This window comes from Epinephelus fuscoguttatus, linkage group LG12, assembly GCF_011397635.1.
Source record: "Epinephelus fuscoguttatus linkage group LG12, E.fuscoguttatus.final_Chr_v1".
NCBI lineage: Eukaryota > Metazoa > Chordata > Actinopteri > Perciformes > Serranidae > Epinephelus > Epinephelus fuscoguttatus.
This window is the reverse complement of record NC_064763.1, coordinates 29,211,257-29,235,704: the sequence shown is the minus strand read 5'-3', so window position 1 is coordinate 29,235,704 and position 24,448 is coordinate 29,211,257. Positions and strand designations below refer to the sequence as shown.

Sequence of the window (24,448 nt, the reverse complement as noted above, 5' to 3'; positions counted from 1 at the left end):
TACTCTATTGTTATAAACTGAGCCCACTGAGTGTTAATATGCACATGTGTAATTAATAACATCAACTAAGGAATTAAAGATCGCTCCTAGTCATATGTCCATTGATCAGATCCACAACCTACTCTGTGACTGCTTTATCCACATTATTTTTATAATTGTTTCTAAAGTTTCTGTTGTACATGAATGCACATTGAGGGCACATGTAAGACGCTGCATATCATAGTGCACTGAGATTTGTTACAAATTGTGAAGGCCTCACCCATTACTGTACGCTTTATTCCAGTGCTAGCTGGCCATCTTTGACCTTTCACAGGCTCACTCACTGGTATTTGTTCATTAATAAAGCCACACTGGGTAAACTCCCTTCGTACATTTGTACTTAAACAGAGATCTGACTGTAGCTATAGCCTCAGATCTCAAGTTTAGTTTTGCTGTCTGTTCCTAGTGCTCAGACTGAGCTGGGGAAAAAGCTTTTATGTTCTGCTCCTCTCACTTTGAATAATCTTCAGAAAGAATTGAAACTGCATGGATTGGTCTCTCTGCCTGATTTTGCTGCTTAAAAATGGAATATGCAGTTTTAGTGGAACTTACATTAATGGTACAAGTAAGCAGCTACGAGCAGGTACTCTCACATTGCTGTGCTTATAAAAAATTAATGATTCAGTGAGTTATGAAAAGCTCCCAACACAACCCTGATTAATTAACACAATGCAATTGGGGTTAAACATATTATTTCAATTTCACAATGCATATTTGATTTTTTTCAGTGTATTCTAATGTTGTGTCGAAAGAGACAATAAGGGCCAAGTGTAAAATAACATTTAAAAAGTTGTTATTTAGGTATTTATTCATTTATTATTCTATTTGTAACTATCACAAAGCCATTCAAAGTATGAAGACTCCTTGAAAAACTAAAAGAAAAGAGAAAAGGTTTTGATTTCTTTTACGACCTTTTATGGATAAATAAAACTCGGTATTCAAAATAAGAAGACTGTAATTTAAAAACAGACTTCTGTCAGTATCATGTTATTTAAGATAAAGTCAAGAAATTTGCGACTTCAGGTTAAATGGGACAAACAAGATTTTACATTTTGTACTCTTTAAATATTAGCAGTCACCAGACAGGTAATTGCATTTTTACCACACATGTGCTTCACATGAAACAATCATTTTTATTGGTCTGAGATAACTAGGTTTGTATGGGCATTATTATTGTTATTATTATTATAAACCCCATAACAGCCAGAAAGGACACTTCAAATCAAACTGTGATAGGAATCAACATGGTCTGCAATGTACTTTATTACATCGACTTTGACAGAATGATTTCGACTTTCATTTTTACAGATTTGAAAGCCTAAATTTAAAATTACAGTTTAATATTTTGTCTGCAAAACATATATTTTATTTTTTTTTTTTTTTACAGTAAATCTGTTGTGTGTTTAGTTTCTGTCCTTCTTTTTTAAATGTTATTATTTATTCATTTTTCTTACACAAACTGATTTATCTGGTCTTAGCCTATGTTCAGTGTTTTATTGCTGTTTTTATCTTGATGATGTAAACTATTTAATTTGTCTCATAAAGCACCTTGTAACTGTGTTTTGAAAAGTGCAGTACAAATAAAGTTTATTATTACTGATATTATTACTTCTACCGAGTCTTACAGAAACTGTGATGACACTAAACATTCATAAACTACAGACTTCAGATCACTGAACACAACTGATAAACCTAAAAACGAAGATGACATCGTTTTTAAAAGCGTATTTCGCCGTTGAAATCTCGGCGGGCAGGCACAACTTCCGCAAAACACCTGCCGGCCACCGTAGTACGCTCACCAAACCCACGTGGTTAATCAAAACATCATGGCGGCTGGTTTCAAGTAAGAATAATTAGTGTTGTAATTTTACCGAAAGAAACATTTTACGTGTGTTATTCTGAGTTATTGAATTAATTTATGAGTTGCGCCACATCAGATCCGACCATTGACTGACTTTAGAAAAAAATAACATTCGCATTTCATTCAGACCTGATAAAGAGTCGTGTCCTGTTCCTGTGACAAGTTCAACCATGTTCATATGTCTGTCAGCTGAATAGTTAGCTCATACACGACTGAAGCAGTAACAAGATAATTTAATGAGGCATTAATGTCACTGATCTGATTACAGGAGTCTGAAACAGTTACCTGACATATAACTGAATTCTGAATCACAGGCGAATAAGTGAATAAGTAGATCTGTCACTGCTGATATAAGTGTGTTCCTAACAGTGTCTGTCTCTGTGAGCTCATGTGCACTCACCTCTTCATCCCTTCTTTACACCTCCAGGACTGCAGAGCCTCTGGAGTACCACAGGAGCTTCCTGGTCAGTGATGAAAACACAAAACAGTTGTCCACACTCATAGTTTACACGAGTTTGCACTGCAGACTGATTAAAACTGTATTGTATTTGCAGAAAGAAAACTGCCGACCTGATGGACGGGAGCTGTTAGAATTCAGAACCACAACACTAAACATAGGTGAGACACCACGATGATTCATATCTGCAGCATAAATTATATATTTGTTTTCATTTAGTCTACATGTGATACTTTTCTCTGCCTGCTCTGTTCAGGGTCCATATCCACAGCAGATGGCTCAGCCCTGGTGAAGGTCGGGAACACCACAGTCATCTGTGGCATCAAGGCGGTAAATGACCATGAACACAGCAGTGAGGGTGCTGTCACACCTGTAGTTTGGTTCATATGGTCTGCACCAGAGTTTTGGTTCGGTTCCTGTTCACACTGGCTTTTTGCAAACGAACCAAGAGGAGTAAATGTGAGCTTCTACTGACTGACAGGCAACTTGCTGATCCTGCATCATCAGGACGCACGTGGAGAAATCAGATTCTGGTGACTGACAGACGTTTATGCAGCAGTACTTTAATGCTTGCAAAGTGTTTATATTTATGTTCTTTGGGGTCACAAGGAGCTCATTGTAAGCATTATTAGTAAGCCATTATTAGACTGCAAATCAAGCACGTTATGAATAATGACTGATGTAGAGACATCATGGAAAGATGATGACTTGGGGCTCAATACTGTCACACACTTTTTTAATTGAACTAATGAACAAACAGAGCACACCGTGTCGGATACAATCATGGCAGATTTAACAGCTTTTGAATCAGGGAAAATGCCCACACTGACATGCATATGTGTTACCATGGTTACATGTATGCATTATCAGGATCAATTATGAGATTGCGGACAGATTTAATGATCAACAGATATATTTATTATTGGTTGAGCTGCTAAAATCACTTATCTGCTGTCATAAATTCCTGTGGTGGTTCGTTTTCTTTCACGACAAACTGCACCAGAGTCCGTTTGGAAGCAAACCGAGACCGACCTCTTCGAGTGATTTCAGCTCTTTTTTTTTTTTGGTAACCACCAGGGAGTTGACAGCTTTCACACCAGAGCAAATGAACCGTACTGACCACGCAAATAGACCTGAGTTCGCTTTTACCGAATCAAACAGGTTAGGTGTGACAGCACCCTGGAACACTTTATTTCACTGAATCTGGAACAGGTGACCCAAATGCTCACTCATGTCTTGTGTTCTTGATCCCCAGGAGCTTGCAAACCCTTTAGTGGAGACACCTGGTAAAGGATACATAGGTAAGTACAGTGTGAAGGTGTCAAGTGTTGATTTAAGGGAAGGTACACCAAACAAACACTGACTGCAGAACTCTTACCATCTTTGTCAGTGCCCAATTTGGACCTGCCGCCGCTGTGTTCCTCTCGGTTTCGGCCGGGTCCACCAGGAGAGCAGGCGCAGGCTGCCAGCCAGTTCATCGCTGATGTAATCGAAAGGTGTGATAGACTTGAACACACTTTACTTTTCATTTCACAGCACCATCAGATGTGTGATCATTCTCTTAATGCCTGCTACTGCTCTTACAAAGTTTGTTGTATGTGTGTTGCAGCTCTGAGGTGATACAAACAGAGGACTTGTGCATCGACAGGGGAAAGGTAAATCCTTGCACATTGACTGGTGATGACAGACTGCTGTATGTGTTTGGTGTTTGGCTCTGATTGTGCCAATTCTGGTTGTAGCTCTGCTGGGTGCTCTACTGTGACATGATGTGTCTCGACCACGATGGGAACGTGTTGGATGCTTGTATCATTGCCCTGCTGGCTGCCCTCAAGAACAGTATGTAGTGTTAACAAAATAAGTAGCAACAGAGCTCACAGTTACTGTAACTGGAAAAGAAAATGGTTTTAAGGTTCCCTTTATATGTCAGAATTTGTTTATGATCATTATAAATCTCTGCCTGTCTTTGCAGTATTATTCCAGCACATACTCAGGCCCATGTGCACAACTATCCACTGTTTTTATGGCTGTACCACAGAGATGTATCTGTGTTTTGTTAGCTATTTTTTTAAAGTATATTAACAGTATCCCTTCTCTCCACAGCACAACTCCCAGAGGTCACCATCAGCACAGAGACCGGCGCACCACAAGTAAATTTAGAAAAGAGACGTGGGCTGCATATTCACAAACATCCAGTTGGCGCCTCTTTTTGTGTCTTCGATGAGTAAGCAAAGAATTTTTTTCACTTTGTCTAGCCAGGGTATAAAAAAACCCTGTATTCTGAGTTTTGTAATCTTGGTCTGCTCTCTGCACAGTTCCATACTGATCATAGACCCCACAGCTGAGGAGGAGAGTCTGTCGACCGCTCACCTCACTGTGGTGACAGATGAAGAGGCTCGACTCTGCGTTGTACACAAACCAGGTCAGAAACACAGTCTGTAATGATTGGCCTCTCTGCGTGCAGTGTGTTCTCAGTGTGAATCCAATTTCTTGTTTACTATGCAAAGTAAAAACTCAGCAGAAACTCCCTGTTCTTAAAATGCAGGCCCGAGGAAGCTGATCTACCCTATACAGTTTTTTGTTTTGTTAAAGAATACAACAGTAAATCAATTTTTACACTAAATCCAGCTCATTTGGGGATTTATTGTGTACTTTAACAGTACTTTTAGAGTCACAAATGTTTGGAAAAAAAGGCTAAATAGCAGCCAATATGGGTCAGAAAGTCTAATCAAAGCTTCTATTTTATTTACTCTCCATTTTCAATAATCAGAATCAGTTTAATAGCCTCAATTCCCACCACTGCCTCTTTCTGTTGCTGGTAATTGCCATTTCTGTAGAGATTTCACACACCAAACATTCAGAGTTTTGGAGGTAGCAGTGTGGTCTAGCTTTGTCTGTCTTCTAATCTTTAATTTTTCACTTGCACTTATAATAGTGACTTATTTGGGGAGAGTAAGACTGAAGTTTTACCTCAACTGAAACTTAAGAATCAGGGGTGGCATCATGAATTTAGCAAGCTTTTACGTGTGTGATGAGTTAAGTGAGACACGATCTATGTAAGCTGGTCCAATTTAAAGCCCCCTCCCTGGAAGAATAAGGACTACATCCCAGTTACAGCTGTAAACTGACTAGTGGTACATGAATGCAGCTCCTGCAGGGTGTCTGCAGGTATCAGACACTTCAATTTAATGCTTTTTAAGACCTTATCAAGATTTTTTTAACACATTTATGACTGATTTTTTGGACAAATAATGTTTTTCTTATTCAAGCATGGCAGGTAAATATATAAGAAGTATATATACTGTGCCTTGCAGAGGCAGGTTTTATGTAGAAATAAGGTTCTTAGAGTGAGTTAGGTTAATCTAAATTTTGCCAACTGTTAAGTACAAGTATAAAGTAAAAGGACAGCATTAGGTTCAGTGGTAGGTATAACCATTTTTAACATCAAAATGTGGACTAAATTTGGATTAAATAAAAATGTTTGTGGCAATTAAGACTTCTAAAATTAAAATTTAGGACTATTTAATGACTTCTAAGGCCTAAATTTTTAAAACATAATTTATGACATTTTAAGGAGGCTGAATGAAACAAACCGAGAACCCTGCTAACAATCTTTCCCTCTGGCTCAGGTGGGACGTCACTGTCGGCAGAGAAGCTGCAGGAGTGTATCAGCAGAGCAACAGCACGACAAAGAGAGATCCAGAAACTCATCGATAAAGTCATACAAAGTGTTAAGACAGCGCAATAAAGAGCCTCAGACAACGCTTTTTATCTAAAAGCTGTATTTTCCACTGTCAATATATATTCTTTTTTTTTTTAATAACAATAAAACTGCTGACAAAGACTGCTTAAAAAATTATTTCTCAGTGTCCAGAAATGTCTCACACACACACTTGATGTCTCGTAAGAATACGCTCATGGCTCCTGAACTAATTAAAAGGAAATGCCTTTTTCAAAATGTGCTGTACAAAAGCAGGTACACCGTCTTTGCATGTTCATCTTGAGTCCTCGGTTGAGCCCTGTGCCTGGATGGCTAACAGAAGAAAGACTTCCAACAGACTGAGAGGTAGAGAGCTGCCCCCAGGCACTACTCCAAGATCAGATTTGCATTTTCACATGTAATGGTTATATGGAGGATTTGGTGTCAATAAGCTCACTGGGATCCGTGCTTAAAGGGCAGTTTCTACCGGGTTCAACCAAGCAGAGGCAGGAGGATCAGGCAGGCTCACGAGGAATCCTCTGAGAATGTGCATTCATAATCCTTTCAGTCCCACGGCCCCCATAGAGAAAAGTCTTCCTGAAGGGGCGATGTGTTATTGTGAAAGTCTGCTACCTACGAGAACCATCTTATTCTGTTTCATCTCAAAAAATATGACTAAGGTTCTTTAAGCGTAGGGCTCCCTGTTCTAAAAACCCCCATCCTCTATGGTGGACACAGTTTTGGTTCTCCAAAACCTCTGACAACCATTACATACAAATTTGTCAGCTAGAAAAAGACACAGAAAGGACAAAAAAAAAGTCTTTTTTGTCTGCAGTCTCCACAGTGAGGCAGACAAAGAGCACAGTATGGATCATTCACGTCCTCGTGTAGCTGGGGAAGGTTTTAGTGTGATTTTAGTCTGTCATGACTTAGGGAGGGGCTGTGGCATGCTCCTCTTCCTCTTACTTCTTGGTTGGCTGGCGGTATGTTGCCGTGGCGCTCCCCCCTGTGGAGCTGCTGCTCCCATAGCCATTTGCTGCTGCTGCATTTGGTGCTGCAAGAATTGCAACTGTGCCAGTGCAGAAGAAAGAAGAGGAGAGTTCAGTGTTTTACAAATAGCAACATAATGTTTCTGTCAGTACATCTAAGGGTTGTGTAAGCATCTGCTGCACGGTTAAAATACAGTCACTGGCACCAGTGTTGAGCAGACTCCCTCACCGCAACTGGCATCAAATTATATCCTAGATTACCAGCAGAATGCTTTGTGCCATAAAACGTCCATCAGTGGCTTGGGTTAGTGAAGCTGTACTAAAGCCTGGTACGACATACAAGAGGAGTGTGCGGAGAAACACAGAAGAGTGGTTAATGGGTTGCAAAGGGGAAGGGAGAAGAGAGAAGAGATACAGATTTGGGGACAAGGTGGGGTGTGTTGGGGAGTGAGGCAGGATACAGTCAAGCAGCACCAGTGGCGTTCTGAAGACACACATTATTTGCCTGTGGTCCTGGCAAAAAACAGACATGCAGCTCAGCAACCGTGCTTTCTGCTCAGAGTAAGTCAGCAACTTCAACTGGGCAAAAAAAACCATCTTTAAACACCTTACGATTCATGCTTCACAGCCTATCATCTCTAACCTGTCATGATGCAGTCAACAACAGTGTGTACCCCCAATGACAATATTTCAGATCCTGTCACTAACTGCTTTGTAAGAACATGCCTCTCCCAGTTCAACACGCTGTTAGTTGCTGCCGTTGGAAGTGCCACAAGCTCTGGTGTGTGGATTGCTGGGAGTACTGGGACTGCTGTGGTCTTTGCCAAAGAAAAAACATATTAACCAAACATACAACACAAGATGGAGTGAATGGTGTGGATCTACAACAGAGAAATCTGGATGGAAATCAGACCTGGGGTGAAACTGTTTGATCTACAATCTATTATTAGAAATAATAATAAAATAGCATAGAATCTATTCTCAGTTATTGTTTAAGGTTTGTTTTACTGCATACAAATAAAAATTAAAGGTCCAATGTGTAGAATTCAATGGCATCTAGCGGTGAGGTTACAAAACTGAAACTTCTCCCGTGTTCTATGTGTGTAGAACAACGGTAACCTACTGGGTTGCAACTTCATTTTGGATTAAACTGCTGATTATTTTCTTGTTTAATCTATTAATCGTTTGATCTATAAAATGTTAGAAAAGGGTAAAAAATGTCCATCTCCAGTTCTCTAAGTCCAAGGTAATGTCTCTAAGTCTTGTTTTGTCAGTCCAAAACCCAAAGATATTCTGTTTTACATGATATAAAGCAGAGAAAAGGAGGAAATCTCCATATTTGAGAAGCTGAAAACAGCATTTTCTGCCATTTTTGCTTCTAAAATTACTTTAATGATTGATCGATTATCAAAATATGGTAAATGAACTGCACTTGTTATGTCCTTTTCTAGTCTTCCGACCACTCAAACTGCTTTTTACACTATATCACATTCACCCATTCACACACAGTCACACACTGGTGGCCATCTGCTACTCAGTAACCACTCACACGCACTTGCACGGTGAAGGAACAGTCATCGGGGGCAATTTGGGGTTCAGTATCTTGCCCAAGGATACTTCGACATGCAGACTGGAGGAGCTGGGGATTGAACCGCCAAACTTTCGATTTGGTGGACGACCCGCTCTAAAGCCAGTACTTGGTTTGTCCATTCTGGGCTACTGTAGAAACAACAAGGCGGACTCCATGGAAGAGGACCGGCTCCCTATGTAGATATAAGTGGCTCATTCTAAGGTAACTAAAATGATTCTTATATTCAAGTGACTAGAAAGCTAGAAAACATAGTTATAAATATTATACACCATTTCTGCCAATAGAGGCCCCTAAACCCTACACACTGGACCTTTAAGAAAATAACTATTTATAATAAAATGTGTTAGTCTTGGATGGTTATACCAAATGTTTTCAAATGTTCCAATCCTTAAAATTCAGCTTGGAAGGAGCCATAAATCTATTTTATTCCATGACAATTGTTTGCAAAGTGTTTTTTTAAATCCATTTAAATTTTACCCAGGTCTGATGAAAATAAAAAATGTATGTGTAAAGAAAGATAAAAAAAATTCTTTGTCTATTTTTTAAACTTTGATGCAGAGCATAAAGTTAACTGGCCTCATTTCCTGACAGCTTACAGTGCAGAACAACAAACACCTGCCTGCTACATAAAGGCACTGAGTGTAGGCTGATGAATCTAGTCTCAGTGTTCTTAAAAACATGTATTTGTGTATATAGATGTTAAAGTTGCTGTATTACTTGGATCTGTGGCTGGTGCTGCTGCTGAAGCCTTGGAGAAGGCAGCGGGGGCCCAGACCCGTCCAGCCCACAGCCCAACTGGGACAGCACTAAGGGGGGAGGGGAGGGAGAGAGGGAACCCCAGAGGGAAGGATTTGACGGCAAGAGGGAGAGAAACAGAAGAAGGGATGGAGTAAAGTATGAAGAGAGAAAATGCACATACAAGCAAAAGAGGGATGAGTTTGAGGGGGGTGAAGAATGGGAGGTTGCAGTTTCAGTGATGCACAACCACACACAAGGTAAGAGGTGAAATGAAAGAAAGAGAAGACAAAAGGAGGGAACATCGCAGGGGGGCCGACAGCACAGGTAAACAACCATGTGCATGGACATTTTTAAGTGGGTTATGGGCAAATAGCAAAGATGGGGTGAGCCGGAAAGTTGTGAGTGAGCAGGGCAAGTGGAGAAAGAGGACAGGAGGACAGTCCAGGAGGGAAAGAAATAAGGGTGGGGGCAAAAAACAACAGAGAAAAAATAAAAAAAGAGAATGTAGCAGAGAAGAAGGGGAAGTTGAGTCTCTCCTGTCAGTTGTTACATGCTCCACTGAGAGGAACAATGGCTAACTTTAGTCAAATGATCATGTTTAGTTACAGACTATGAATCCTAATGTACAGTAATTATTACAATAATGAATACATTAGTAAATCTTATATTAGTACTAGTTAGTGGCATGGTGTCAAGTTGTTTTGAAACAGGCTAATGGACTGGACAAAGAGAAATGTTTTAGAGGAACTGGAGTGTTTTTATTGTGTATTTGTGTGTGTGTGTGTGTGTGTGTGTGTGTGTGTGAGGGTCATACCTGCTGTCTGTGGAGACATGAAGCCTCCGACTCCCAGGTTGATGACCGCTGTTTGCTGGTTTCCTAAACTTTGATCCGTCCCCTGGTCACCCTGCAAAGACAGTCGACGGTAACGAAGGACAGTGAGCTCATCACACACAATATCAATCAATCAATCAAAATTATTATTATTATTTTTTTTTTTTAGTTTTGGTGACACTTCTAATGTGTGGTTCAAAACTAAGATTCGAATTCGAAGATTCGAATTTTAGTACGTTAAGTTTCTCTCTCTGAGCTTCAGGACCAATAACTAAGATTTTGGGTTTGTCCTCGTTGAGCTGGAGAAGGTATTCTGCCATCCAGGACTTGATATCTAAAATACAGTTAAAAAGGCCATCAATTGGACCTGCATCATCAGGACATGCAGCGATGTACACTTGTGTATCATCAGCATAACTATGGAAACTTATGCTGTGCCTCCTGATGACATTTTCAAGTGGCAGCATGTAAAGATTAAAAAGTATTGGACCTAAAATTGACCCTTGGGGGACCCCAAAATCAATTTTACAGCTTTTTGATGAACACTCATCCATTGTTACATAAAATTCTCTGTCAGAAAGGTAAGATTTAAACGATTTAAAAACAGTACCAGAGACGCCAACCAGATTGTAAAGTCTAGCTAAAGAAATTGAGTGGTCGACTGTATTAAAGGCTGCAGTAAGATCTAGTAGTACTAATACAGAGTTTTTTCATATCCATGTTTGACCTCAACCTATTAACAACCGAAACCTGTTCACTACCATCACAAAACCCTTGGACTGCAAAGGCTTGAGCAGTAGTTAGCACAGTGCCTCATAATCAACACAAGTATTAGACTGTATTTTTACAGCACTTCGTAAAAGAAAGTTACAAAATCTACAAAAAAAAAAGCTAACTTAAAGGGATAGTTCTGGATAGGAGTATAGCCAAAGGGACAAAGCAGTGTATTATTATGCAGCAGCAAAACAAATTTTTGCCACCTAAAGTAAATAAATAAATATAAGTTAAAGTGTATGCTATATGTAGAATATATTAATATATTTACCTGGCCGTTAGACAGCCCTTTCCGACTGGTGACTGAAGCTGTTATATATGCTCTTCAAAGCCAGACTCCTTTGACAATAACAGTGATTTTACCTTGTTAAACACGAGTTGCTGGAGTACTGCTGCCTCAATTATTTAGTTTCTTTGTGTTACTGTGACTCTGGTGTTTGAAAGAGTTAGTTCAGCTTCACCAAAGTCACACAAAAACAAAGAAACTAGCCGATGGAGGCAGCAGCTCTTCTGTTCAAGCAGGGTGAAATTACTGTTTTGTCAATGGAGCCTGGTGGCTTTGAAGAGAGCGTAGATGGATTTAACAGTGCAGTTCTCATTTGGAAAGGGCTGTCTGACAGATAGACAAGATAAAGCAGTGAAAACATTCTAAATATAGCATACACTTAAACTGACACTGATTTTTTTTTAGGTCGCTCAAATACATATTTTGCAGCTGTCTCCAACCACAGCAGTAGATCCCTTAGCTTTTGTGGTGATATTCCTGTCTGCTTTTCCAAACTGGGGGTGTGCTGATCACCATCTACTCTAGGTATCACACTGACTATAGAGAAGCACCTTAAACAACCCCACTTAAAAAATCTGAACCATCCCTTTAAGGCACATAAATTAAAAAGCTTCCACATTGCTCCTGCTCCTACATAGGTCACATTCGAAGATTTCAACCTCTTGTCCTTCAAGAGCACAGCCATTAGTTTCCTTACCATTTCAGCACAACACTAACTTTTTGGACCCAAATTTTGAAAAGTACTTTACAAATCAAGAAACCGTTGTTCAAAAGAAAAAAACTAAAAGACAAATAACACTATCAAAACCAAGTTTTAAAAGATGATACTGATTTTGCAAGTTCTCTCGAGGGTCCAGAGCAACCAGTCATTAGGTGGTTATGAGGTGTTTTGGCTGTGGTTACAGCTTCTACTGAAGCATTTGCTTGCATATGTCAATATCACCTCAGCACTGCTGGATTCTGGGCTTCTCTCCCATTATTCTGTGCTGATTGGTTCAAACTTGCTCTCGTGCGATGAAGAGCGTCTCGACAGCTGTCATGAGGTCATTCAACAGATTTTCCATTATGACTAACGTCTGGGCTTCGTCTGGGTCATCCGAACAACTTCAAACTGTTAATCTAAAATTGTATTTGTCAATACATTTTGGTCACTGTTCTGTGGAACCAGACATCCTTCCCCTGCCTTTTTATTAGTAGCCTCCTTTTGGACTTCTGCCCACTCTGCCATAAAGCTCAATTTTGTGAACTCTCTAATGACCTTTGACTGACTTTGGCTCACAAAGGTCCATGGCTCATTTATCACCTCCCTAACCCCGACAGGCTACTCAGTTTTGTTGACAAACAGGTAAACACAAGACTTGGTAATTACATTTACTTTAATTTTGTGTGAAATTAACTGCTTTGCTTTTGTGAACTCCAAACACTCTGGACTCTTTACAGCTAAGTTTCTAGTTTGACATGATATAGTGTGGAACCCAGTTTTGATATGTGCAAACATGGACTACATAAATCTTCCTAGCATTAACATTAATACACACAAATTTCCTAATTCCAGATTTAATCTAAAAAAATCTTCAATATTCAATTGTTGAAATTAATATGGTTCTTTAAATTGTGTGTGTGTGTGTGTGATTGGATGCAAATGTGACTGTGTGTCTCACCGTCTCCCCCTGCTGTTGAGGGCTGGAGGTGGCCGACTGACTCTGCTGTGGGGAGAACTGAGACAGTTGCTGCTGCTGCAGAGAGTTAAAGATGAGAGGACCAGTGGGGATCTGGAGACGTATAACATAAAGACACACACACACACACACACACACACCAAGAAACAAGACGTAGGGGAGTAACAGACGAAGGAAGGGTTGGAGATGGAGACAGGAAAGGCAGAGGGAAAGGAATGATGCACATGTAAGCAAACAAGGGGACAAGAGCAGAGGGAAACCGGAAAATTAACAAAGCAATCAAACAACACAGGGTAACTACACCATTACTACTATCAGATGATCTGAACTAGAACAACATAACAAAGTGTGCTCACTACATGGCATATGCAGTGAGGTGCAGGAACAGAGGAGTAACTGAGCTGTGCAGTTGATTCACACACACACACAGCTCATCACTATCCCAGGTGTGGTAACAAGAGGTGAAGGATCGGGAAGTATGCTGTCAAACAAATACTCAGTGCATGCTACGAACAATGTAACAGACTGACTGGTACCTGCAGTAGGTTCAGTGGTCTCAACCCAGCACTGCTGTTCAGGCCAAAAGGACTCCCTGGAAGGTAAAGCAGAGTTACGTTCACAAAACAAACAGTACAAAATAACAGATTTTTCCTTGCTATATTCATTTATCTTTGAATCCATTGGGCTTTTTTTATTGGATTTGAACTTATATGCGTATTGGATTTTACTGTATGCTATAAACCTCTTGTGTTTCCATTTACTATTACAACTTTCTGTTCACTTTCTATAAATGTCTTTTTCATATGTATGACTCCTGTAGCACACCCAACCAGTCAAGGAAGGAAAATCTATCTTTTATCTTTCTAAAGTCAGGCTTACTTACTCACTGTATGATATAAAGGGTTTTAAAGTGGATATAGACATGTTTTTTTTTGCTTTAACTTATCATTATGAAATACATCTCCAACCTGCTATATGGAGACGGACTGCTCATAACAGATTTTACTGTAGTAATACTTAAAGGGACGTGGCATTTAAATCTCTTACCAGTCTGTGCTGCTGACTGCATGGTAGGCATCAGCCCTCCAGGTGGCAAGATTCCACTCAGGTTAAGGCCTGGACCAAGCATGGGGTTGGAGCCACTCATCAAGGTCTGAGGACTGCTACACACACAGTACAGGATCATTACGAAAAGTGACAGTGACTGGCAAGTGACAGAGAGGCATCAGAGACTGTTAATTTTCCTACCAGACAGAGCTGACCACGTTGATGAAATTGAGTCCTGCTGGATTGGCCATGACCTGCGACGAGGTGGTTCCCGTGGTGATGGACGTACCCATGGTGGGCAGGGGAATGGTCATGACAGGCAGCGGCTGGCTTAGAGCCAGTTGCTGCTGGGCGAAGGGTGTGAGGAGGGCGGGCTGCGACTGGCTCTGAACCATGGGAGGATCCGAAGGGGTAGGGGTCACCGAGAGAGGCGCAGAGAGGGCGTCGGTGGGGTGCGGGGTCGAGCATGGCGTGTTGGTGGGTGTGGGGGTGGATGGCTTGGGGGTCCCCGATCCTAAAATAGGGGAACGAGGGTCAAAACAGACAATTAAGGAAAGCTATACCAATGATCTGTGTCAAGTTTGTAAGGAAAAGCTCACACAGAGAGCTTATGATAATTATGCTTTTAGCACTTCACATTTACAACAATGGTTACATGGCTAAATGGAAGCTAATCTTCCTAAATAACAGCTAAAGAGTTAAATTTAAATCATGAGGCCCCTTCATGTCAAAACGTCACCTCTTTTTTTATCTGGCAATTTGCATCGCAGCTGGTTTTAGTCAGAATGCATAAAACTATAGTGCTTGTACTGATGCAATATTCCGTGTGCTTGTCAAGTATCGGATACGTCCCTGTGGTTTTTATACTTTTTTGTGTGCTTCCATATTTCTTAAGACCTGGAACTTTGTCAAGTTCATTTTTCATAATTTGTTGGAAAAAAAAAAGAGAGAAAAAAATTCTAGGTCTGGAAAACTTGGGACGCTTGAGAGGAGCTGATGTAAGACATTCCAGTAAAAGTCATTCTCGCAACTGCAGCTGATGAGAGCAAGCAGCCCAACAGTTAGTCAGACTCGGCTGTGGCTGTACTCACTCTGTGTGGAGCCCATGGGGGAGAGGGAGGCGGGCGACAGCAGGCCCACCTGGCTCAGCTCCATGGAGTGCTTCCTGTTCAGAGACTGGCTTTTGGCTGGAGGGGGTGTAGGACACTTGAGTAGACCACTGGTGGTTTGTGAACTATATGGATTACCTAATGAAAAAAGAGAAGATGAGATATTTATCAGGGAGTGCTGAATGGATCCTGATCTATCCTGGTTAGGAGGCAAATGTACACAGAGTCTCCCAAATGGAATTTAAATTTGTAACCTTATAACTGCATAACTTCATAATTAAGAACTTTATAGTCTTCTTTAAGTTGGTATTTGTGCATCCAACTGAAAAACAAACAGACAGCATATACGGTTTGCCCCTCAGCTTGACCCTTACCATGTTTAGGGGTGTTGCAGGATCAATCCTCCCCTGAAACACTTAACCTCAGTATTACCCAGCAGTCTTAGGGCTAGCCATGAAAGGAAAAATCCACCACTGAAACTTCTGTGCTGCTTGAGTTAATCAAACTATGAAGTCTGATGCAATCCAGAAGGTTTTTTTGTTGCCATTTAAGGTTTGGTTGCACCCTCTTTCCACCAATCTGTGTTGGCTGCTTTGTTTTTTCGATTTTCTGCAATTTCCAAAATTGCTCTCAGCTAATCCCATGAGAAAGGGTGTGAATTCTGTTCTTTTAATTTTGACATATTTGCTGGAGTGAAAACACTCCCACTGACAGCAACAGAAGGAGTTCTTTTTACACTAAAGAGGTTATTAATCCATTTTCCCCCTTCTCTCTGTATCTATTTTCTACCACAATGCTCATGGGAATCATGAAGAATCACCGTATGTTTGTGCGTCATCTTTGTCATAAGTAGCAGATGTACCTGAGGAGCTGCTGCCTGATCCTGAAGGCAGTTTGATGGGAGGGGGTCGGTGCTTCACCCCTTTTCCCAAAACAGACGTCTGGACAAGTGGAGAAATACCATCACCCTGACGATGACATTTAAACCAGGTTGTTAGTCACAGTGCATCACAACAGAAACACAAGATGTAATTTTTTCACCAATGTTGATCGAAAAATCACAACAGTAGAGTCGATCCTGTGCTCGTAAGGCTCAGTATACTTATATACAAACGTATACGTATAACACAAACCTGAACCTTGAACTTTCACCACATCTCAGCAAGGTAGTACTTACCTCATCTTTGCTGGGGGAGGGAGGCCCCTGTCCCACGTTGCCTGAGTTATGGGACATCTTGACCTGACACTTTACATCTCTTTCATACACTCCTTTGTACTGAGTAAGAAACCTATAAAACATAACAGAACACAAAATGTTATACCAGGCTCTCCAACAGCGTGTCCCTAAAAACTGTGTATTTACAGGATTATCTTCTCAGCAAAAGCAAACAGTGACTCACCGGTCTGCATCTATCTTCGAGCCTATGAGGAAGCTGTAAATGAGACAAAAGAGACAAGTGAGTTCAGAGTGGCATCTCAAACTCAGTCTTGTACGATGAATTTGTCTTGTGGGGAACCAAACGAATCTGCGAGTTTATATTTGATTTGCACTGGCAGATGCACCCCTTCACTTAGGACAGATTTTCAGCAGCCTGAGACGTGCCGGGCCAATCACAACTGTTTATCTAATATGGGGCATGTTTGACATGAGGACCGTAAAGAGGAGCGCCGGTGAGGGCTTCTTCGAAAACAACCAAAGATGGCTGCAGCTGATGTGGAACTTTCTCATGAAGCTGCAATCACATAAGTATTTAACAAAGTGGACGCTATATTCTCAAAAGAACAACTTTAATGCTTTCTTGAGAAGAAAGGTGTGTTTGCTGCACTTCTGACAGGATTTGACAAAAGTTTAATATACTAACTTGTAATAAACTAGCTTATATCTGCATGCTGAAGTCATTTTACATTTGTCTCTTGCTAGGGCGTTATTTTTTTCCCATGTCCGAGCCTAATGTTCTATGACTGGCTGGTAAAATTGTGCTGTGATTGGCCATTTATATGGAGCGGGTGTGGTCACTGGCTGCTTAGCACTACCCCATATGTTGAAAAATCACTAACTCCCCCTGTAAATTGAAAACAAATTAAGAGGTTCCAGGCTAATCTCATCAGCAATTTGTTCTGGCTACAATTTGTTTCACAGATTGTCCTTACGGGGGATGTATGAGCTTTAGGTCTGTGCTGTCCTCCTCTGCTTTTGGTTCTTTAGCACAGTAGATCTTCCCATACACCAGCGGGTCTCCCATCGACTGGAAGATAGACACCTTGGTCCTCTGGGGTTGGCCCCCAACCTCACACTCAAACGTGTAGTCATCTACAACTTCCTGTGTAAAGAATAACATTAAAAGACAGTTTTAAGACAAAAATCAGAGGAAGGAGAGAAAGAAAAGCAGGCGCAAATTGACAAGAATTCTCTTCATTTTAGCAACTGTTTTTAAGACCTTGCCTGAACCTAGCACCGCCTGTTTTAGGGCCCAGCCCCCCAAAAATATTATTCTTTATCTCACTGACTGACATAAGGGATGAGGTATGTTGGAAATATATTAAAAAAACGAGTCTAGCACAATTTATGGTTTTAAACAATGCCCCTGACACAGTCTTTCTGCAGTCTAGTATGGCCTTTTTCCAGATTAGCAGAAGCATGTGTGAAATTCAGAACCGTTCCACATTTACTGCAGTTTTGTGGCTGTTTTATTGTCCATCAAAAAGGAATCCACTTGGGAGCTATCTACACTTTACTCATTGTTTATACTAAACAAAAGCCTTTTTGAGTACAAAACCAAGAGGCTGTGTGGTAATAATGCAGTGTGTGGTGGTGTGATGCTGAGGGGGGGGGCATTGACCTGTAGCCTCAAAGAGTGTTAATGCTGCTGTAACACTTACCTCAGCGGGCCAGATCACAGTAGTGGGCTGAGAGTCTTCCAACTGCAGCGATTTCTCAACCACAGCATACTTTTCCACCTAGAGCAACACACCGACAAACCCATCTGGTTTGTTATGCCCTACATTACAACTGCCAAACTATGACTTGAGTGGGTTTTAAGTAGTGTTGGCTCAAGTGTGTAAGTGACAGTGCTATAGACTGCAGAGCTACTTACATCAATTTCCTTCGGTACAGTTAGTTGGCAGTTGCTCTGCTTCCACATGTCAACACACTGCAAAGTGATGACAGCCAGGAAGCCAGGACGACAGAGGAAAACACAAAGATGTATGAGTAAAAACAAACGAGAGAAAGCACCGTGAGAAAATGCACTGACCTAAGTTAACTGATTTTTTTCCGAGGCAGTAAACAATAAACAGAAAAGGAGCAGAACTGAAACATCAGCTTTTTCACGTGGGATAAGATTACCAAATAGTTAACAGCTTCAGTCAACTTTCTCTTATCTGCTTATGTACACGGTGTATGCACGCTTGTCAAATCATGGGCATGTTGACTGCTTACGTTTCCAATCTTTGAGATCTTCAGGTCGATGACAGGAGCAGGCTTCCGCTCCTTCCTCCTCTGCAGGTAGTCGTAGAGTCGTAGCTGCGGCGGCATGGGCAGATGGGAAAGCTCCTGCTGCCTGTTCAGTGCAGCTCGAGAGTGCCTCTTGAAACACCTACGATGCAAATGATGATCAAGGCTTTTGCTTCATTCACTGACTTTTTCTTTTCACTGTCACAGAGTTTTTATTTTCATGTCTTCCATTTCAAAAAGAAGGACATTCATAAATGAGCATTTTTTTTCCCTTAACTGATTTTAAAGTGAGCTGAAGAGTGCATGAGTGTACTCAGTACCGTTTCATGGAGCGAGTGTTCATTTTCTGTTTGTTGTAGAGCAGGCGGTTGGCTGTGCAGGTGACAGAAATGGAAGGGTCCAGGCACAGAGGTTCAGCTGTGGCCAAAATCAGCTGACTCTCCAGCTGTAGTTTGTCATCCTAAAGCAGAGAAAAACAGATGCTATAGAAAACATCTGTGCAATGTGCCTATGCTTACAAGAGTGTTTCATCCCCCAAATTACAATATGTATATCAAATACTCATCAAGTGTTAAATTAAATTTGCCAAGAAAAACCTTGTTTTTCTCGTTTGCCTCTAAAGAATCCAGGGAAAATTCTCTATGAACTGAAATCAGAGGGGTCCAGATTTAACAACAGCAAAACTATATCAAAACATCTGTTTACAAACTCTCACACAACTCATGCAGTATAATGCAACTCTCATTTTATCCACTCATATTGTTCAGTACTTCTCAAACAGACAGTCCCTTTGACAGCAAACTTAACTATAAGTGAAACTCCCCTTAAAGCCAGACTCCATTGACAAAAACAGTAATTTTACATTTCTGAACACAGGAGCTGCTGGTCTACCACTGCTTCAGTCAGTTAGCTTGTTTGAGTTATTGTGTGACTTCAGTGTTTTAAAAGGTTGATTCGGATTCAGCAGAGTCACACAATAACACAAACACACTAACGTTCGAGGTAATGGTAGACCAGCAGCTTCCATGTTCAGTGAGGTAAAATTACTGTTTTGTCAGTGGAGTCTGGCATTGAAGAGAGCAGAGATAAGTTTCACTTACAGTCTAGCTTCCCATCAGAAAAGGGTGTCTATTTGGAACAAAGTAATGAGTAACAAACAATGGACAAATGAGACTTGGATTACACTGCATGAGTTCAGTGAGAGTTCGCAACGGTTATTTCACTATAGTTCTGTTGTTGTTAAACTCAGAATTTTCTTAGTTTTTGAATTCTTTGTCGACTGGAAGCATGCAAGAAAATCAAAGTTTTCTTCATGAATTCAACGTAACATGGGGTAAGCAACTGATATACAAATGACTATCTGGGGGTTTAAGTATTTTTAAAGAACTCAAGACACACATGCGGGCTTGCCTACTATTATGTGGAAGTAAATGAGGTAGGACTTATTGTTTTGTTTCTCACTGACATAGTAAATGTGACACTTTACCTGTGTCCACTTGTGGTGGTCACTGGTCATGGCATGAACGTCACAGATTAGAGTCTGCAGGACAAAAATTCAGATATAAACAACTCAGCTGTTCTATGTTAAAGGTTAATGGTGAGTTAATTACATTTTCACTCATTCCAGGTCATATTTAAAATGTATTATGCATCTGTTTTACAGTTTGTTTCGGCCTATGTGCGAGAGAATTCCCATGTACTCTATTGGTTTACCTGCATGGTTGGCCGCAGCAGGATGTGTCTGCTCTGATAGGTGGGCATCTTGGTATTACCAGACTGCCTGTAGTCTCTCACCTCTACTATTACACAGCCACAGTGGAAGATATTCACCTGAGACAAATTGCACATGGCAGATGTCAACCAACAGAAACTATTCTAATATATAAAGAATGAATCTGATCTCTATACATTTAAGACATAAATAAAATGGCATATCTGAATTTTCACATTCAAATTCGGAACTTAAGTCTGCCGGTCATACAGTGGAAAACATTTCAAAGTCTACAAAATGATGTATGCACATGCAATTATACATTTGTATAGGTGCATAAATGCATACACACCTGGGATTTCTCCAACAGATCCACCAGAATAGGCGGCAGCTCCTCAGCATCTAGGTACTCCAGGAGTTCTCCTTCTTCATATGGCAGACGGATGGTTTCAGAATCTAGAAAGCAACACACAAACATGAATGTTACAGATGTGACGATTGTGGTTACAGATCATAAAAGACACAATTAGATGGGCTAACTCTCTTCTCCTACCAGATCCATTTTTGCCCCTGAGCATTAGAGAATAGCCTTCATTCCCAGGGTACAAGTTGACCACCAGACATGATATGGACTCCTGAGACACCAGCTTCTCCAGTAAATTCACATTTCTCCTCAAATTCTTGAGAAGGACAACAAAAAACAAACACACATAAGAGACAAATTCTCCATATTAGCATTAAAAAATCTCACAAATATTATAACCATACCAAATCTATGTGAGAAAATTGTGTTATCATTGCTTTCCACCTACATTAAAGGTGCTGTATGTAAGAATGCGGCCAAAACGGTTACTGCACTCAAATTCAAAATACTGCCGCAAGTCGTGTCCGCCCCCCCTCCCCTACAGATTCGAGGTTGCTGGACAGCGGCACGCTGGAGACTGATTTGTTTGCCCACGGGTGGCTGCCGTGGCAGGGCTGTGTCACCGCGTCCTTGATCTTCGGTTTTCCAGCGGACCGTTCGAGCAAGTCCGGCTTCTCTGCTGCTAATGCTGCTGCCGGGATACAGCTGAGGAGCCGGCTGCTAATGCTATGTTCCGGGACACTGCTAATGCTGCTTGCCGTGCTGCTATAGCTCAGTCGTAACTGTAACTGATGCTGAGACTCTACGGACTGCGTGACTGGTAGACGGCGGTGAGTGGCGCAACAGGCCAAAACACAAATTCAAAACATAAACATGATTTGCGGACCGTAAATGTTTTTTAAATGCAAATATTCTGACTGTACTATTGTTGTCGGTGAGATCAGTATGTTATATGAACATTATTCCTTAGTCTCTGTGACATATTAGGAGGATTTTATGACTATTTGCTTTATATTTCTTACATATAGCTCCTTTAACCTTGATTAAGAGCTGCAAAAATGATTACTTTAGTACATGTGGACTTAATATGTTGACTGTTGATGTAAATAACACTGTAAAATTCAACATTCTTGGGCTCTGTCTATATAAAAAGTGCTTTAAGATAATGTTTGTTATGATTTAGTGCTATATAAATAAAACTGACTCATACAACTGACCTGTGCATGCTGTTAAAAGATCATTATTGACACATTTTAATGCCCTACGAATCACATTTTCCCTACTCATTCCCCAGAGATTGGAACAAACAAGGACTGATGCATGCTCATAATTACCTAGTCATAAGCATGAGTCAAGTTGCATAACACAAACCTTTAACTCTGGCTCTTTCTCACATTCCTCTATGTACAGCTCATAGAGCTTCTGATACAAACTCTTCCTCCCGCTGGATGAAACTCTTCTTTTGGCTGGTCGTTGTCGAGCACTTTCAACAACGTACTGAAAAACAGATAATACAATGCATTAATGGACAACAGGACAGATGGTGTCTGACTAACATGGACAGCATATGGTGCATGTAATGGGTACACAGGGTTATGTGCAATATTCTTTTATCTTTCTACAAATATGCAAACACACAGGCATCAAGTAATGTTTTTTTTACCTCGGCTCGATCCAATGCATATTCCAAAACTTGTTGCTTTGGAAAATAGGAGTAAAATGACACAGATCAGTCAAGTGGAGATTCCTAATTAGGTAGAACAAGCTGTGCAAGTCCTGGTGAATGTTTCTGGTTGGATGCATACTCTAACATAAATCTTCACTGCTGATGTCAACTGAATATACAGATATAAGTGATCTGAAAGAGATTAAACTCACCATTGTGGTCCACCGCCAGCTGCAAGGCGAGTGACGGTAGACGATGCTGTCCTTTCTACCCCACACTGTCACCTTCCTAAAGTGACCATTCACACCCTGCACAGCAACACAGAACACGTATTGCACACAGCACGGTCAGACAAACGCAGATAATAGGTATAATAACACAGATACACTCAGTGTGGCTGGCGGGTTATAGTAACAGTACAGATGCCAAATAGCCTGGCTGGCACTCAAGCAGATGCCACACACAAACAGCTAAGAAGACAGACGTGCGAAACTGTTTCATCTTAGTTGTTTCATCCTTTACGTACTTTAAATGCTCCAGCAAAGTAAATAAACGCCCAGTATGTCTCAGGGTCGATAAAACTGCGTAGCTCGGGTTAGTAAACTCTGACGACTGTGAGCCCAGTCAACAGAGTGGCTGAATAGCAACAAGCTCGTTGATGCCTGACCGTTGAGGCTAACATGGCTAGCGTTAGCATGCTAGCCCGTTCCTAGTGGGCAAGCTGTAAGTTACCAGCTACGCTAATGATGTTACGTCGTCTGAGACACAAACCGACACAGCGACGTCAATCTCAACGAGCAGGATGGACTTACCTTCTAGGTTGCATAGCGGGCGACTGTAGCTCCAATGCAAGAAAACGAAATGAAATTGAAATATCAGTGTCTTCATTGAAAAAAAGTCGGAGCAGCAGCCATTTTCTTCCAGTGTGACAACAACAGCTAAACTTCCGGTTTGAGCAGCAGTGGGCGGAGCCACGCGAGGCGCCTACTTCACAACTGGCGCTTGATGCACATCTCTCTGAGAAAAGGGGATAATTTGCACATTTTCTATGTCATGTCCTGGTATTAAATTATAGATTATAAACATAAATTATTTGATGAACAGTTTGTTAAATAAAAGACAAACATGGGAGTCAAGAAACAATACAAAAGCTTCAAATTGACTGTATGTCAACTAGTTTATGCTAATTTAATCAAACGTTTGTGTGAGTCTGGACCACTAAAGCACAATATTACCCAATCTAGGGGCCCTGTCTTAAAGAGGGTCTGCAAGTCAAAACAGTCCCAGAGCCTTTGTCACTCAACTACTTTCATGTTGCATAATAATCAATAATCATCAAATCTCAGGACAGGTGATATGGCAATTCCAGCATAGATAAAATAGGCCTATAGCCGTTGCACAGAGGGCATGACCTTAACATGCAATGAAAGCAATTGAAATTGAGAGCACCAGGGAGCTTGCCTGAGGAAGAGCAATGCACATGAATACCAACCTATTTGAATGTGTTTAATGCAGTGCATGTTTTGTTACAGCCACTCGTTTGCTCTTTACCTTCACTGCTGCGTCAACAGCTTTCTTTGATGCGTTCACTTTTTGAAAGCAAGGAGCCTCCAGTGATATTTATGTTGTCTCCCTTTGGGTCTGCTGGAAGCTCTTTTGTTTGTATATTTGACATACTACCTGGATTCACCCCCGACAGACTTATAAACAGACTGCCAAAGGCAATTCTTTGAGTTTATATCCTTGCTATCAGAATATAAATAATGGTGAATGTGCAAATAATTACAGGCTAATTGGACTGGTGACCCTGAATTAAATTAACCAAGTCAGCTGTATGGATATTACCGCCTAAGACCAATCTACTGTGTAAACAATTCCGATATTACAAACAATACAGGGTGTATAACTAAATGAAACTGAGTGTGCACCTTAATCAGACCTAATATGTAAAAATAAAAACAACTGTTGCAAGTTTTGTTTATCCAATATTACTTACATACAGGCTGACAGTAATATTGAAGGTTGCTATGCCTAAGTTATATTCATAAAGCTGGCTTGAAGTGAACTTTCTCAAGGGGGCAATGAACAGAATAAATTATGTAAAATCTAATTAAAGAAAGAAGTGTCAGAGGGATGGTGGAAAACAAGCAACCG

General features: G+C 40.8%; 2 protein-coding genes across 4 annotated transcripts; one reads left to right on the top strand and one right to left on the bottom strand.

Moving 5' to 3' along the window:
- The first annotated feature begins 1,848 nt into the window (after positions 1-1,848).
- On the top strand, positions 1,849-6,133 carry exosc8 (exosome component 8). Its single transcript, XM_049592115.1, has 11 exons — positions 1,849-1,882; positions 2,328-2,364; positions 2,455-2,518; positions 2,614-2,687; positions 3,613-3,658; positions 3,748-3,853; positions 3,967-4,012; positions 4,097-4,193; positions 4,458-4,578; positions 4,670-4,776; positions 5,984-6,133. Exons 1-11 carry the CDS (start codon positions 1,866-1,868, stop codon positions 6,100-6,102), a joined length of 834 nt encoding a protein of 277 aa, XP_049448072.1. The 5' UTR covers positions 1,849-1,865; the 3' UTR covers positions 6,103-6,133.
- Positions 6,134-6,692: 559 nt separating this feature from the next.
- Positions 6,693-23,244, bottom strand: supt20 (SPT20 homolog, SAGA complex component). 3 transcript variants are annotated; one of them, XM_049592112.1, is made up of 24 exons: positions 23,107-23,244; positions 22,507-22,602; positions 22,292-22,327; positions 22,000-22,125; positions 20,818-20,944; positions 20,617-20,720; positions 20,267-20,383; positions 20,040-20,093; positions 18,874-19,013; positions 18,539-18,695; positions 18,195-18,251; positions 17,980-18,057; positions 17,251-17,420; positions 16,500-16,532; positions 16,277-16,388; positions 15,962-16,067; positions 15,082-15,237; positions 14,192-14,504; positions 13,991-14,106; positions 13,480-13,535; positions 12,926-13,036; positions 10,187-10,277; positions 9,352-9,440; positions 6,693-7,123 (listed from the first exon to the last, which is right to left on the bottom strand). In XM_049592112.1, exons 2-24 carry the CDS (start codon positions 22,507-22,509, stop codon positions 6,977-6,979), a joined length of 2,499 nt encoding a protein of 832 aa, XP_049448069.1. In that variant the 5' UTR covers positions 22,510-22,602; positions 23,107-23,244; the 3' UTR covers positions 6,693-6,976. The 3 variants fall into 3 exon arrangements, with proteins under 3 accessions (XP_049448069.1, XP_049448070.1, XP_049448071.1); XM_049592113.1 differs by having other exon boundaries at positions 13,991-14,103; XM_049592114.1 differs by lacking the exon at positions 9,352-9,440.
- Positions 23,245-24,448: the final 1,204 nt, after the last annotated feature.

What these genes read in the sequence shown, in the direction of transcription:
- exosc8 (XM_049592115.1), top strand. An exon ending in AGTACCACAGGAGCTTCCTG is followed by an intron (nt 2,365 to 2,454) that starts GTCAGTGATGAA and finishes TTGTATTTGCAG; the next exon opens with AAAGAAAACTGCCGACCTGA. An exon ending in TGTGCATCGACAGGGGAAAG is followed by an intron (nt 4,013 to 4,096) that starts GTAAATCCTTGC and finishes TTCTGGTTGTAG; the next exon opens with CTCTGCTGGGTGCTCTACTG.
- supt20 (XM_049592112.1), bottom strand. An exon ending in ATGCATTGGATCGAGCCGAG is followed by an intron (nt 22,126 to 22,291) that starts GTAAAAAAAACA and finishes TCTGTTTTTCAG; the next exon opens with TACGTTGTTGAAAGTGCTCG. An exon ending in CATGTCTCCACAGACAGCAG is followed by an intron (nt 9,441 to 10,186) that starts GTATGACCCTCA and finishes CTCCCCCCTTAG; the next exon opens with TGCTGTCCCAGTTGGGCTGT.